Here is a 16,078-nt window from a genome sequence, read left to right as displayed (position 1 = left end):
ACAGGGGTGGCCTAAACCTTCCACCGGTGTCGAATAACTTCCAAAGGCCTGCGGTTCCTCCAACAACGGGACCTCTTGTCAACCCTAGTTCTAGGGTTTCTGACGTGCAACACACGAAACCTTCATTCACAGGGACCAGTAAGGACGCTGCTCCCTTGATTTCTTATGCAAACGTTACGGCACCACAACGTGTCAAGAAACCTGATCTACCAGCACATATCTTTCGTGCTCTTCGCCCGGTTCGACAAGGAGAAACTGGAATTCTGAAAGTTCCGAAAGAAATTCATAACCTTCAAGCTTCGAAGTTTCAGCATGCGCTTATTGGTCGATTCATGATGCATAAAGCAGAAAAACCAAGGTCTACACGGGAACTCAAATCGGAACTCCAATCTCTATGGAGCATCGCTTCTCCATGGCATTTAATGCCGATGGGTAAAGGTTATTATACCTTAAAATTCCACAATAAGGAGGATAAAGCTATTGCGAAATCTCATCTTATTTGGGATCTACCCGCAGGCTCCCTTAGATTGCGTGATTGGGTTCGTTACTTTAATCCATATAAAGAATCTTCTTCGTTAGCACAAGTGTGGGTTAGAATATATTACTTGCCTGTCGATTTTTGGCACCCAGAAATTTTAGCAGGTATTGGACGATGGCTTGGACAGCCTCTGAAAATCGATGGTAATTCGATGGATGATGAAGTTGCGCACTTTGCGAGAATCTTGGTTGAGATCGATTTAGCTCAATCATTGCCAGAGACCATGGCCATTGATGATGGTGAATATTCCTTTAATATTGAATTCAGCTACGAGTATCTTCCACTCTTTTGCACTCGATGTAGAATAACTGGGCACTCGGTGGACAAGTGTCGGAAAGGAAAAAGATTAACCAAGGCCGCTGAGGAAGTAATCAAACCAAAAGAGCCGGAATGGCATGCTGTTGGCAAGCTCTCATCTGGAAAAAACATGGAACCTGAGGATGTTCCTGCTGCCGAATCTGATGAACAACAAAAGGAAGTCGCTGGGCCGGATCTCCTTGACGCAATGTGTAAAACGAGGATGGAATTGGATAATTCGCTGATGACAAATGAGAACAGATTTCAGGTTCTCGATGATCTGGAAATTCAAGACACGGGCGTTGGAACAGATTCACAGCAAGATTTACAACAAGAGCAAAACGTTGGTAGTCATCATGAGATGGAGAATATGATAGTTCAGGATAAAGAACTTCCTTCTCCGAGGCGGGATGAGAAAGATGACTCGAACAGATTGACGGGAAAGGAACTTTCTACGACTCAAAAAGTTGTTTCTGGTCCGATAGAGAAAAGAGTGGATGTTGCAGGGCACAGTGAGATTGAGGTGCAGCAGGCCTCTAGTATGAAGGGAGTCGATCATTGTGAGATCGCGATACAGCAGGTGGCTACTGAGGATAGTGAGAAAGTTGATTTACAGGATATTGATGGATCAAAGGAGATACACGGTTTGTCTTCAGGGAATGCGATGGGGATTGAAGGCTCGGCTGTGAAAGAGGATCCTCGCAAACGAGGCCGAGGTCGTCCTTCTAGACAAGACCAGGCAGCTCGTAATCATAACAAAGCGCTACAGATACAACAAGAGAGTATTAAAAATCGCTTAAGGAAATCAGTGGAGGCGGGACACAAACCACGTGATTTCATGGTGGATTATAGCAACACTGATAGTTTGCGTGCAATGGATAACGTTGTTCACAAGCAATGGGGTAATGAAGCGGATCTGGGTAACTCCCAGTCCAGGACTCTCCATTAGTTCTATGAATATCCTGGTTTGGAACGTCCGTGGCCTGACGGACGAATCCAAAGATCTTCTTAAGGAACATTGTCGTTCCTTCTCGCCTTTGATCTTGGGTTTGATCGAGCCTAAGAAAAAGTTTCATAAAGTTAGACAGAGTTTCTGGAGGTCTTTAAATCTGGTCCCTCGTCACCAGAATTGTAGGCAGCCTCGCTGCTCCAATATTTGGTTGTTGGCTCATCCTTCGGTGAGTTCTCAGATTATTCACTCTTCGGCTCAGACGGTTATTGCCAATTGTACTTGGCATTCGAAGAGTTTCCGTATCGCTGTGGTGCATGGAGCTAATGATTCTCTTGCTCGTCGTTCGTTATGGATTGAGCTTCTCACTTTTGTGGATGGGAACACGGTTTTCATTGGAGATTTTAATGCCGTTAAGGGAGCGCATGAGCGTCGGAGTTCGGTGTCGCCTTCTCGAAGTTCCTGTCGGGATTTCTGCGATTTTATTGAAGCTACTGAGTTCATAGAATCGCCCACTTCAGGTCTTCGGTTTACGTGGTCGGGTCGCCGCTTTTTTCCTTGCCATGTGGAATCTTTACTTGATAGAGCCATTTTCTCTTCCAGTTTTGCTGATCTTTGGACGGGTATTAATACTCATGTTCTTCCGCGTCTCACCTCTGATCATTCTCCCTTTGGTCTTACAGTGCAAAGCTGGTTTGGATAATGGGCGACGTGCTTTTAAGTTTCTCAATATGTGGGTGTCTCACCCTAATTTTCAGGACATGGTGGATTCTTCTTGGACGGGTTTGGTGGATACTAACTGTCCGATTTACAAGATCATGCACAAACTAAAAAGACTTCGTGGGGATCTTCGCGTTTGGAACAAAACGGTTTTTGGACATGTTGACATTCAAATTCAGGAAGGGCAGCAAAAGCTTATGGAGGTTCAGAATAAGATTTCGAATCTGGGATACACCGATGAGTATTTTGACGAGGAGGTCGACGCTCAGGCTTCTTTAAGCACTCTTTTGGCGAGAAAAAATAGCCTTCTTCAGCAAAAAAGTAGGGCTACTTGGTTAACTGATGGTGATAGAAACAGTTCCTTTTCCATCATCTCATTCGGTTTCGTAAACATTCTAAGCGAATTGAGCATCTTCGGATAGGAAACTCAATTTCTTACGATACAGAGGCCATTCAACAGCACATAATTGATTTCTTCTCAAATCTTTTTACTGGGGATGGGAGAGCTAACGTGGATAGAGTGATGCTTGAGGCGATCATTGATCCTTATGTGTCTGACGAGCAGAATGACATTCTTACTGGTATTCCTACTGATGAGGAAATCACGGCTTCGGTTTTTGGTATGGATGCTAATAGCTCTCCAGGGCCTGACGGTTTCTCTGGTCTTTTTTACCAAAATTGTTGGAACACGATCAAAGCCGACATCTTTGGTGCTGTTAGAGCTTTTTTCCTCAATTCTTATTTGCCTGCTGGATGTAATGCGAGTACTCTGATTCTTATTCCCAAAAAGGATATCGTGGATTCTGTGGCAGATCTACGACCTATCATCCTCTCGAACTTCTTCTTTAAGATTATTTCGAAAATCTTGGCGACTAGATTGAGTGTGGTTGCGGCTGCTGGTGTCTCCCCGAATCAATTTGGGTTCATAAGCGGTCGTTCGATTCACGATTGTATTATGTTGGGGTCGGAAGGGTTCTGTTGCATGAATCGTACGGGTCGTCGATCCAACATGGCTTGTAAAATTGATATTCATAAGGCCTTTGATACAATGAGTTGGGATTTCATCTTTCAGGTTCTCCGTGTGAATGGTTATCATGAGAGATTTATTAGATGGATTTCTATCATCTTTACTTCTGCTCGCATCTCCATTCTTTACAATGGGCAGTTGAGTGGATATTTTGCTTGCTCTAGAGGGGTGAGACAAGGAGATCCTCTTTCTCCTATTCTTTTTGGAATTGCTGAGGATGTTCTGAGCCATTTATTCTTGAATTGTGTTAGATCGCAGCATCTGGTCCCTATGGATTTTAGTAGGGGGTCGGTTTTCCCCACCCATCTCTTCTATGCGGATGACATCTTGATCTTTTGTAAAGCTACTAGGAAAAATGCGCGTAAGATCAAGGAGATTCTTGACTTCTATGGTGAGCTTTCTGGTCAGCTTTGTAACTCTGCCAAGTCTCACGTGTTCTTTGGCTCTGGAGTTTCTACCTCTATCAAGAGTGGCGTTACTCGTGACTTGGGTTTTGCTCTTGGTTCCATGCCGGTCACTTATCTGGGAGTCCCTTTGTTCAATGGTCGTATTAAGGCTTCACTTTTCATGGCCATCTATGACAAGATTGTCAACAAGTTCTCCAACTGGAAGGGTCTGCATCTTTCGATGGCAGGGCGTATCTGTTTGGTTCGATCTGTTATACAAAGTTCGGTTACACATTCGATGATGGTGTATCGCTGGCCCAAATCGCTTATTTACAGCCTTGATAGGAAGTGTCGCAACTTCATCTGGACTGGTAATGTGAACAAAAAACCGTCCTGTCCAGTTAGCTGGTCTCGGGCTTGTGCTTCCCGCGTCGAAGGAGGTTTGGGGATTAGATCGTTCTCGAATATGAATAAAAGTTTTCTGATGAAAATGGCTTGGAAACTGGTGCAAGGAACTGAATTTGCACATTCCATCTTGAGCACGAGGTATCTGACAAGGTTTGGTTATGCCAAAGACTATCTGGCGTCTTCTCCGATCTGGACGGGAGTTCGTGAGCATGTGAATAATTTGATTGATCAATCTTATTCTTATGTTGGGACCGGTGAGCACACATACTTTTGGCGTGATGATTGGCTATGGTATAAGTTGTGGGATAAACTTCATATTCCGCCTTTTATGATGGATTTCCTTACTCAGGCGGTTAGTGATTATTTTTTTGATGGAATCTGGCATTTCACTGCTGATTTTGTCATTAATTTTCCGGATATTGTAGTGGATATTTTGTTGCTGCCTATTGGGGAGGAAGATGATACTCGTTTCTGGAAGCATTCTGTTACTGGAAAGGTGACTGCGGCTTCGGCCTATGCTGCTCAGAACCATCGTTTTCCAGAGGTCCGATGGGGTCGTTGGATTTGGGAAAAGTTTATCCCGGAGCGTCGATCTTTGATTTGTTGGAGAATTATTCACAAGAAAATGCCTACGATCGATGGGCTTGTTCGCCGTGGCATGGCGGGCCCTAATCGCTGCATCATCTGTTGTCAGGATGAGGAGTCCATTGATCATTTGTTCTGGAGATGCAGGGCGTTGAAGACGGTGTGGACTGATTTTTTGGCGTGGTTTGGAAAAGAGGAGTACTTGTCTTTTGATGATATTCATAGTGTTCTCGTCACGGCTTGGCATGAGAAATTCAGCACTCAAGTGGTCTCTTTCTGGAAAGCAGGAATTATGAATTTACTCTGGCAGATTTGGGACTGTCGCAATCAAGCGACTTTCAATGATGTTGGTTTTCATTCGAATCGGATTACGGGATTTCTTAAATCTATGTTTAAGGAAATAGACTCTCACTTTCCTAAGCTTGGTTGTGCCAGTAACTCTTGGACGGATTATTTGCTTCTCAGACGTATTAGGGTCTCTACACGCACTGCGGCGCCCCCCCACCATGATTGAGGTCCATTGGTGGCCCCCAGCCGGCCATTGGATAAAGGTGAATACTGACGGCTCCGCGTTGGGTGCGCCAGGAAATATTGCCGTTGGCGGAGTCTTCCGTGATAATTTTGGATGGGTTCGTGGTTGTTTCCACTTTAAAGGTGGAGTCGGTTTCGCTTTTGAAGCCGAATTACTAGCTGCCATTTATGCTATTAATATTGCTGATAATAGAGGATGGCGTTCCCTTTGGATTGAGGCAGACTCTACTTATATTGTTAATCTTTTAAATTCCCGATCTAATGACGTCCCGTGGCGTTTCATGGCTTTATGGAAGAGAACAATAAGTTTGCTCTCGAACTTTAACTTTCAAGTGTCCCACATTTACAGGGAAGGAAACACGGCTGCGAAAATTATGGCAAATCAAAATCGTTCCGAGGGCTGGTGGCCGTTTGCAATTGAGGATATTAAGAATGCCGTGGCTCTTGATTTGGCCACGCATAGCAGGGTTCGTATTAAATTCTAATGCTGAGTTTCTGGTTGTCTGGTTTCGATGGGGACTTTCTTCGAATGCTTTGCGCTCTTTTTGTTGTCCTTGGTTGGGTGGGTTCTTCTTGGATGGGGCTGTACGCTTGTGCTTCAGTGGTGCTCTTTTGTTGGATGGATCGCAATAGCTATAAGTTGAATTCTCATTGGGGCATTTTTTCGAACAACTGGTGTTCTGGGTTTTGTGCTTCTGTTTTGGAACATTTGTTGCTGTTAGTGGCTGAGTTGGTCAGCGTCCCTGGTAAGACTCAGGGCTTTGGATGTGGGTTTAAGATTGGGGGACGTTGGAATAACGGTTTTTGGGTGGTTCGAGTTTGTTGTAAGTTGACAAATCGTTGGGGTCTTTATTCGAACACTTGGTGTTCTTGGCTTCGGGTTTCTGGTTTGGCGTTTTTACTTCTGCTGGTGGCTGGGTTGGGCAGTGTCTCTGGTAGTGCTCGGGACTATGGCTGCGTGAGCATTTGGTGGGCTTGGTGGTGGACGAATGAAAGTGAGTATCCGGCGACGGAGTCTCACCGGCCGATGCTTGCAGCCTTATGTCTTTCTTTGATGGCTTCGTTTGATGGATATTACCGGCGACGGCTTCTTTTCGGCCGTGTTTCTATCTTTTGGGTGTGCTTTTCCGTGCTTGTTGTTGTTGAAAGTTCTTGGCGACGGCGTATCACCGGCCATGTAACTTCCTTTGATTTTTGGTTGAGCTGTTTAGTTCCGGCGACAGAGTCTCACCGGCCGATGCTTGCAGCCTTGCGTCATTTTTTTATTTTTTTCGTTTGAGGGATATTACCGGCGATGGCATCTAACCGGCCGTGTTTCTATCCTTTTGGTGTGCTTTTCCGTTTTGGATGTAGTCGAAAGTTCATGGCGACGGCGTATAACCGGCCATGTAACTTTCTTTCGCTCCCTAGGTTTGTTCTTTTCGGGCTATCGGCGACGGTGTCTTTCCGGCCGTGTTGCCCTTTTTGGTAGGCACTTTGGCGACGGCTTCTTTCCGGCCATTTGCCTCTGCTCTTTTGTTTTTTGGGGGGGAAATGCCGGGATCGTTTGGGGACGATGGTTAGGCCGGAGTTCCGGAAACTTTCCCTTCCGCTATTCCCCTCCTTTGCCTTTGTTTTTAGACGGGTACTCTTTTCCCTTTTCACGGTTTTTCCCACTGGGTTTTCTGTGACAAGGTTTTAATGAGGCTCGGCCCTTAGTCTGCTTTTCTTGTGCTTTCAAGGGTTTCTTTTAGGCTTTTTCTCTTTTCTTCTTTATAAATTTTTTCGCATTTTAATAATCAATTATTTTGCACCTTCAATTAAATTTGGTTGATTAATTAGTTGGCCAAATAAATAGTTTTATTTTTATTGAAAATTTTTCTTTGATCAATCATTAAAACGTCAATGCTAATTGGCTAAGTAATTGATTTGTTTTAATTAGAAAATATTTAAGTTCACAAAATTGTAAGTTGACGTAATTTGAAGAATTGTAGAATTGCATTTCTCCATATGTTAAATATTTGAGCAAATAATTAGAAAACATTTGCTAGATTTTTATAATTTTTGAAACATAAATTTTTAAACTGATGTATCCTCTTAGAAAAAATTGTCATGATTATATGATTTTCTCTATTTTTTAATTTTATTCATCTTAATTCCTCATTTTAATTATTTTTATCCAATCCCACATCATATTTATAGTAGTCTATGCCTACTAGAGAACATATATAAAATGATTAGATACAATGTGTATTTTCCCATATTTCAAGTATTTGCACCTCCAAATAAATTTGATCAATTCATTAGTTGACTAAATAAATAGTTTTATTCTCTAAAAAAAATAGTTTTATTTTTACTGAAATTTTTTTTGACCAATTATTAAGATGTCAATACTAATAAGCTAAGTAAATGACTTGAAGAAATATAGAATTGCATTTCTCCGTATGAATAAAAATAGTTTTATTAGAATTATGAAACATAAACTTTTAAACTGATAGTATAAGATAAAATCGATGTACTTCTCTTAGAAAAAAATTAACATGTATGATTATCGGATTTTCGCTATTCCTTAATTTTAATCATATATTTTTATCCATATATTCTCCAATCCCGCATCGAATTTATAGTAGTCTATCATTACCAGAGAACATATATAAAAAGAGTAGATATAATATGTATTTTCCCATGCCTGAATTATTTTGCACCTTCAATTAAATTTGGTCAATTAATTAGTTGGTCAAATAAATAATTTTATTTTTATTGAAAATATTATTTTGATCAATTATTAAGATGTCTAGCTAAGTAAATGATTTAATTTTAACTAGCATTTGCACCCCGTGCAATGAACGGAAAAATATTTTAAATTTTTATATTTATATTAAATTAACACTAATTTAATTATCATACTTATAAATATAATAAAAATTTAATTTTAACTGAATATATTTCAACGAAATATTGATTGAATAAAAAAATAAAGAAGAACTCACAATTATAAAATTTGATACTATGAAATGTAAAAAAAGACAAGAAAAACTTAAATTTAATAAAAAAAGAATTAAAAAATAAATTTATTCAAAAAGATGAGAGAGGAGAGATATTTTTTTAAAAAATTTAGTATTTAAACAAATATAACTTTTACATTTTAAATCAAATATTTACATAAAATATATCAAATTAAAGCTCTTATCGTGATCTTTAATTTGATATCCATATTAAATATTTTGTAACCAATCGAATTTCACGATTTTGGAAAGAAATAAAACAAAAAATAAGAATTTAAAGAAAAAATATAGTTTACAAAGTAACTTTCAATTTTATTATAACTTCAAAATTGCCATTCAATTTTGAAATTGATTTCAAATTGGGAATTGTCTTTTTAATATAACTAGCATTTGGATCCCGTGCAATGCACGGAAAAATATTTTTAATTTTTATATTTATATAAAATTAATATTAATTCAATTATTATACTTATAAATATAAAAAAATTAATTTTAATTGAATATTGAAAAAATTAAAAAGAATTCACAATTATAAAATTTGATATTATGAAAAACAAAAACAAAAAAATAAGTTAAAAAATAAAATAAAATACTAATTAAAAAGAATTAAAATATATTTATTCAAAAAAGATGAGAGAGGAGAGAGAAATTTATAAAACTTTAATATTTAAAAAAATTTTATTTTTACATTTTAAATCAAATATTTCATAAAATATATCAAATTAAAACTCTTATCGTGATCTTTAATTTGATATGCATATTAAATATTTTATAATTAATCGAATTTCACAATTTTGGAAAGAAATGCAACAGCAAATGAGAAGTTAAAGAAAATGAAAATAAAAAGAAAAATATATAGTTTAAATATAAACCTCCAATTTTATTATAACTACAAAATTGCCACTCAATTTTAAAATTAATTTGAAATTGATTTCAAATTGGAAACTTCCTTTTTAATATAATATTAAAAATTAATTTTAATTGAATCTATTTGAATTGAATATTGAAAAAATTAAAAAGAATTCACAATTATAAAATTTGATATTATGAAAAACAAAAACAAAAAAATAAGTTTAAAAAAATAAAATAAAATACTAATTAAAAAGAATTAAAATATATTTATTCAAAAAAGATGAGAGAGGAGAGAGAAATTTATAAAACTTTAATATTTAAACAAATTTAATTTTTACATTTTAAATCAAATATTTTATAAAATATATCAAATTAAAACTCTTATCGTGATCTTTAATTTGATATGCATATTAAATATTTTATAATTAATCGAATTTCACAATTTTGGAAAGAAATGTAACAGCAAATGAGAAGTTAAACAAAATGAAAATAAAAAGAAAAATATATAGTTTAAATATAAACCTTCAATTTTATTATAACTACAAAATTGCCACTCAATTTTAAAATTAATTTGAAATTGATTTCAAATTGGAAACTTCCTTTTTAATATAATATTAAAAAATAATTTTAATTGAATCTATTTGAATTGAATATTGAAAAAATTAAAAACAATTCACAATTATAAAATTTGATATTATGAAAAACAAAAACAAAAAAATAAGTTAAAAAAATTAAAATAAAATACTAATTAAAAAGAATTAAAATATATTTATTCAAAAAAGATGAGAGAGGAGAGAGAAATTTATAAAACTTTAATATTTAAACAAATTTAATTTTTACATTTTAAATCAAATATTTTCATAAATATATCAAATTAAATCTCTTATCGTGATCTTTAATTTGATATGCATATTAAATATTTTATAATTAATCGAATTTCACAATTTTGGAAAGAAATGTAACAGCAAATGAGAAGTTAAAGAAAATGAAAATAAAAAGAAAAATATATAGTTTAAATATAAACCTTCAATTTTATTATAACTACAAAATTGCCACTCAATTTTAAAATTAATTTGAAAGTGATTTCAAATTGGAAACTTCCTTTTTAATATAGAGGTAATTGCCTGTAAATTCCTAACGTTTACACGGAATTGGTTTTTGCACCTTTTTTTTATTTTTCTTCTTTTAAATACATAACCTTTAGTTTTTGTCTGGAATTTGTCCGGTGACCGGTTTTTACTGACACCGGCGCCGGAAATGCCACTGTGGCAGCCGGAATTGATGAGGTGGCAGCCGAAAATTAACATGGTGACACTTTTGTGACATATGAAAAAAATATCTAAAGAAATTTAAAATAAAAAATACACGTGGAAAGAAAATTAAAAAGAAAAAGAAAAAGAAAATGAACCCCCCCAATCGTCTTTTCCGTTTTCCCCCTTCCCCCCACCCCAAACCGATCACCGGCGCCGCTCCCTGCCACCCCCACGGCCGCCACCTCCACCGCCGCCACCTCCCCTTCCCCCACCCTCTGCCATCACCACCACCGCCGCCCCCTCGCCTTTCCTCATCCTCCACCGCCACTCCCAAACAGAAGCACACAATTTGAGGGAGAAGAGTCGAGCCCCCTCTGTTTTCTTCGAATCCAAGCTCTAAAATCCGAACTTCAGCGGCGACGCGGCGCACGAAATTCAGCGTCTGAGTTTTTAAAATTATGCAATTTTATGGTGAATTCGAATTTTTGGTTTTCTAAGTTTTTGGATTTTGGATATGTTGGTGCGGGCGGCGGAGAGGGAGTTGTGCTGGTGTGGAGGGAGAGAGGCGGAGGCGGAGGTGCCTCTGTTGAGGGGGAAGTGGCGGTGCCGAGGTGGGGGTCGGATTTGGGGATTTAGGGCTTTGGGTTGTAGTGCCGAGATGGGGTTTGAGGGAGAGACGATGGCGGCGGCTTTGCCGCTGCTGTCGCCGAAATTTCAGAGAGGGGAGGGGGAGGAGAAGGCCGGCGAGGTCTGGGGAGGTGGAGGGGGCGGCGGGCGCCGGCGTGTGGTTGTGGCAGGTTGCGGCGGGATCTGGGGTTGGGGAGGGGGGCACCGGGATCTGGGGATGGGGGAGGGGCTGACGGGATTTTGGGGGAGGGGAGGGGTAAACGGGGTCTTGGGAGGGGGAGGCCGACGGGTCTAGGGAGGGGGAAGGTGCTGCCGGCGCCGGCGTGTGGTGGCGGCAGGAGGTGCCGGCGGGCGGGGGGGGGAGTTAGGGTTTGGGAGGTGGGAGAATGGAGAAGATGATGATGTGGATGTTTTCTTTATCATTTTTTTTTTATTTCCACATGTCCTAAATTTGCTTAGGTGTCACTTTCCGGCTGTCACCGCATCGATTCCGGCTGCCACCTCGTAATTTCCGGCGCTGGTGTCAGTAAAAACCGGTCACCGGACAAATTCCAGACAAAAACTAAAGGTTAGGTATTTAAAAGAAGAAAAATAAAAAAAGGTGCAAAAACCAATTCCGTGTAAACGTTAGGAATTTACAGGCAATTACCCCTTTAATATAACTAGTGTACCTCCCGCGCTATGCGCGGTGAATATGATTTTAGACTCGTGCAAAATGTGCATATATATGTTTTATAATATTAATATAAATTAATAAAATTAAATTTTGATATCAAATTTATTTTTTGCAAAGTGATCTAATATTTTAATATAACCAATGTAATTTAAATAAAAATATAACATATGTCTATATATAGATATTGTATCACTTATATAAGGAGTTCTATAATTATACAAATTAAATCAATTTATCGTATAAAATAAGTTGTGTATGAATTTTCTATGTAACATTATGAATTTGGTGTGAAAAATAATGAATTAAAAAAAAATCAACCTATGAGATTCAAATTCTGGACCCAAAACTATAATTTCACCAAAGATCTTTTCATAATTTAAGGGATTAAAATAGTTTCTATTAAGCATATTGGTATTTGACAGATATTTTTGAAAAATTAATAAACATGTAAAGATATCCGAGCTTAATTTAATACCTATCAAAGATAATTATATGGATACAAAAAAATATAATACATTAATTAAAAAAAAAAGTTGTCATATTTAAAAAGAAACACTAATTTTATACAAATTAATTAAAACATAGTAATTTTTTTTGGTCTCTTATAACTTTTAATTCAATAAAAATGGAATATATTTAATCTGATTATGTTAAATATTAGGGGGTTGTAACCCTGAACGTATTTGTTGGGAACATTGTGGAATATCCTAACCCTTGTTTTGATGATACCAAAATTCATAGGACTTATATGTAATAGACTAGAATCGTTTTGAACTCAAGTGTTAGAGTTCGTTTCTAGTTTAGTTGCGGTGTCGAAGACTGAAGACTGAAGAACGAAGACTGAAGACTGAAGACTGCAGATACCAACTGAAGTATCAGTTGAAGAATCAGTTGAAGACTGATTATTTAATGCGCGCAAAGGACTGATACTAAAGTCAAGTATCAGTTGAGCATTCCTCCTAGGACTGATCTTCCAACGTTCAGAGGAAGCCACGTACGCACAAGTACAGCCGCATTAAATGCAGAGATCTCAGAATATCTTATCTCTGCAGAGGTCATTCCTATCTGGTGGTTACTTTTCAGAGATGTCACATCTCCTGTCCATCAAAGAGAGCCGTTTCCACACAGACAAGGAACCTCGAAGATTGAAGCCTCAGCCCAAATTCAAATTGCTCTCCAACGGAAGAAATCTTGAGGACGATTTACGCCAACGGATCTATTCAAGAGTTCTCCTACAAATAGCGCTCGAGGATCACTTCAACCTTCACCGATTCAACGACATAAGCTGAAGCTCTACCAAAATTGCTACTCAGCCTAAAGCTTAACCGCACCAAAGCTTGAATCGAAGAAGAGAATTCCAAAGCCAAAATCAGTCACTGCTGATTACATACATTCTCTTAGACCCTAGGCATATATCTGTTTACCCATAAGCCAAAGGTCAAACTTGCTTCAAAGAACTTGTTCTTTGTAAGTATAGTTGGCACTCGTTCAAACCTCCTCCCCATAAGAGTGTTTGAGTGGTTCGGAGTTCAGGAAGGTACTCTGAACTCTGAGTGAAAAGTCTGAGCACGAGGTGTGCTTAGCAGGGAAATCCTACGCGAGGTGTGTGGGTGCTGAAGAAGGGTTTTCTTCAGTTTACGGTTGTGTGTACCAGGCAAGCACACGGGTACGGTTTGCAGTGCACCAGTGAAGCACTTGCGAAGTGGATTGTTGGTCTGATCAACCAACCGTGGATGTAGGAAAGGGTTTTTCCGAACAACGTAAAAGTCTCTGTGTTATTTACAGCTTTCAGTTTTACATTCTTACTTGTGCTATTTCAATTGATAAAACTGAACACTGAATAACAGCAAAGAGAAACCTTAATCCAACAACCTGCTCCACCGAGGCTATTACGAAACTAAGTTTAATTTCCGCTGCGTATGATATCAATCTGACTGAACTATCCTCTGATAGTAAGGAAGAGTGATATCATTTCTATCTTTGCAAACACGACTGAAGCCCTTACTTGGATCAGTTAAGTTCCAGTAACTTAACTGATAACTCATTACTGAAGAGCTTTCAGTATCAGTCGTCAACCCTGTTGGTCAAAACTGATTTCAGTAAAACAGGAGTCCTTGTTTGCGTGTAAAGTTTCGTTTTGATCTCTGACTGAGATCCCTCTGATTGAGGTCAGTAGATTAAGTCAAAAATAGCCTATAGGTGTATTCCCCCCCCATACACCTATTCGAGACCCTCAGGACCTAACAATTGGTATCAGAGCAGGTTGTTCGCAAGAACTATCTGCATCTGACTAGGTTCTATTTGAACTAGATCCTTTTTCTTAAAGGTCTCGAAAAAGTTTTACTCTTTCTTTTTGTGCTTGCTATTTGCTCTATCTGCTGTTATCTGTTCTCTCTTTTTTGATGGAGACAACTGATAAAGTTAACAACAACTTAACTAAAAAATACACCAATATAAAACATCATGTTTCCTTGCAAGGCTAATTAGCTTTTCAATATCATTCAAGAAAATATCAATTACTCATATTAAACTCATCTCGATATATAGGGTGATTCTAGCATGCATGTAAACCGCGGAGAAGCAAGTGCTTGATAATTATTTATTGCCATCTTACATTGATATTTTATGTTTAGGTAAGAGTTAATGGGCTCAATTAGCCCTTCTTGTATAAAAAAAAGGAAAAAGTGTCAACTTAAATAAAAATATGGGAAAACTAGCATTTTTAATGTAAATGTACAATTATATCCTTAATACAGTTACACACTTTTTCGCAAAAATGTGTAAAGTAAAAGTGTCTAATTGTTAAAAAGTGTGTAACAGTGTAAAATATACTGTTACATACTTTTCAAAAATTGTGTAATAATCGCAAAAATCGTGTAATAGTGTATGCTATACTGTTACACACTTTTTTCATAAAAGTGTGTTATAACGTAAAAGTGTGCAACACTTTTTCGCTTCTAAAAAGTGTGTAATAGTGTCCTCAAGGGGACACCAAGCGGTGCGACCTCATGTCTGTGAATAGTGAGGTCTCGAATTCAAACCCCACTGTTTAGCCCTTTTTTTGTGATGATTTTGTGAGTTTTCCTGCTGTGCATTCGAGCTCGTTTCGTACCTTTGTGCTCTATTTTTCACGTGCTCGATGACCTTTTGGGTGTGCTTCTGTCGTATGCAGGAATCGGGGGTTACCGCGCGTTTCGGCATCATTTGGAGTCGGTTGGGAGTCTGAGCTCACGGCGCCGCCGCCCCACGGCGCGGGCCGCGCAATGTTTGGAGAGAAATTGCGAAGGGCGCTCACGGCGCCGCCGTGTCACGGCGCTGCCGTCCCACGGCGGCCGCCGTCCCTGTGTAATTCCGGCAGTTACGTTTTCACCCTATAAAATCCGATTTTTAGGGTTTTGAAGAGGACTTCCTACCCCAGTAGCCTCCGGACGCAATTTTATGCCTTTTCCCTTAGTTTAGGTAGATAGAAACATTTTAGATACTTGTGGATTCCGCTAGATCGTTGTTTTCATTGAATCGATTGTAAGTTCTTCATTTTGATTAGTTAATCTTTACAAGCTTTCTTGTTATTGCATTGCCTAGATAATCGAGCACTTAGATAATGATATTTGATTTATGCTTTTGATGTTTTCATCGCCTAGATAATTAGTGTTTATGATTGTTGATTTACTATTGCTTTCTAGATTGCTAGTTAAAACCCTAGGTTTTTAGCTTTCCTGCGTTCTTAATCTGCTTCCCATCTTTCGCCTAGATAGATTTTTATGCTTCCTGTTGATTCTGCATTAGATAATTTACAAGCTGTATTTAATTACGCCTAGAATTAAAGAGAGAGTGTCAGACCCAATCTACCCGATTAGAGTGTTTAGGTTTTATTTCTGTTTCTTGTGAGTAGGGCTGTCAAAACGGGATGTGGGTATCGGGTTACCCGTCCCGAACCCGATACCCGATCGGGTACCGGGTACCCGATACCCGCAATAAACAGGAACCGGGTCGGGATCGGGAATTAGGATTTGAAATTCGTTGGGTATCGGGTATACCCGTCGGGTATCGGGTATACCCGGATACCCGCATCTACTATTAATATAATATAAATTATATATTTTTATTAATTTTTAATAATAGTAATTAGTTAAACTTAAATTTCTACCCCAAAATCACTACAGTACAGACGTGTAAACATAAAATTTCTACCCCAAACTCCCACCGTCCAAGCCAATCTACCTCCCAACTCCCACCCTCTCGCCG

At 38.3% G+C, this 16,078-nt stretch overlaps 1 protein-coding gene across 1 annotated transcript; it reads left to right on the top strand.

Moving 5' to 3' along the window:
* The first annotated feature begins 1,788 nt into the window (after positions 1 to 1,788).
* On the top strand, positions 1,789 to 5,926 carry LOC130998119 (uncharacterized). Its single transcript, XM_057923553.1, has 4 exons — positions 1,789 to 2,305; positions 2,388 to 2,849; positions 2,927 to 5,260; positions 5,376 to 5,926. Exons 1-4 carry the CDS (start codon positions 1,789 to 1,791, stop codon positions 5,924 to 5,926), a joined length of 3,864 nt encoding a protein of 1,287 aa, XP_057779536.1.
* The last annotated feature ends 10,152 nt before the right edge of the window (positions 5,927 to 16,078 follow it).

This window comes from Salvia miltiorrhiza, chromosome 8 (genome assembly GCF_028751815.1).
Source record: "Salvia miltiorrhiza cultivar Shanhuang (shh) chromosome 8, IMPLAD_Smil_shh, whole genome shotgun sequence".
In the NCBI taxonomy this organism is placed as follows: Eukaryota; Viridiplantae; Streptophyta; class Magnoliopsida; order Lamiales; family Lamiaceae; genus Salvia; species Salvia miltiorrhiza.
The sequence above is the reverse complement of the archived record's forward strand: the minus strand, read 5'-3'. Positions and strand labels throughout refer to the sequence as shown.

What these genes read in the sequence shown, in the direction of transcription:
- LOC130998119 (XM_057923553.1), top strand. Translation starts at nt 1,789, where the DNA reads ATGAATATCCTGGTTTGGAACGTCCGTGGCCTGACGGACGAATCCAAA. An exon ending in GGCTACTTGGTTAACTGATG is followed by an intron (nt 2,850 to 2,926) that starts GTGATAGAAACA and finishes ATCTTCGGATAG; the next exon opens with GAAACTCAATTTCTTACGAT. An exon ending in AGCGACTTTCAATGATGTTG is followed by an intron (nt 5,261 to 5,375) that starts GTTTTCATTCGA and finishes TTTGCTTCTCAG; the next exon opens with ACGTATTAGGGTCTCTACAC.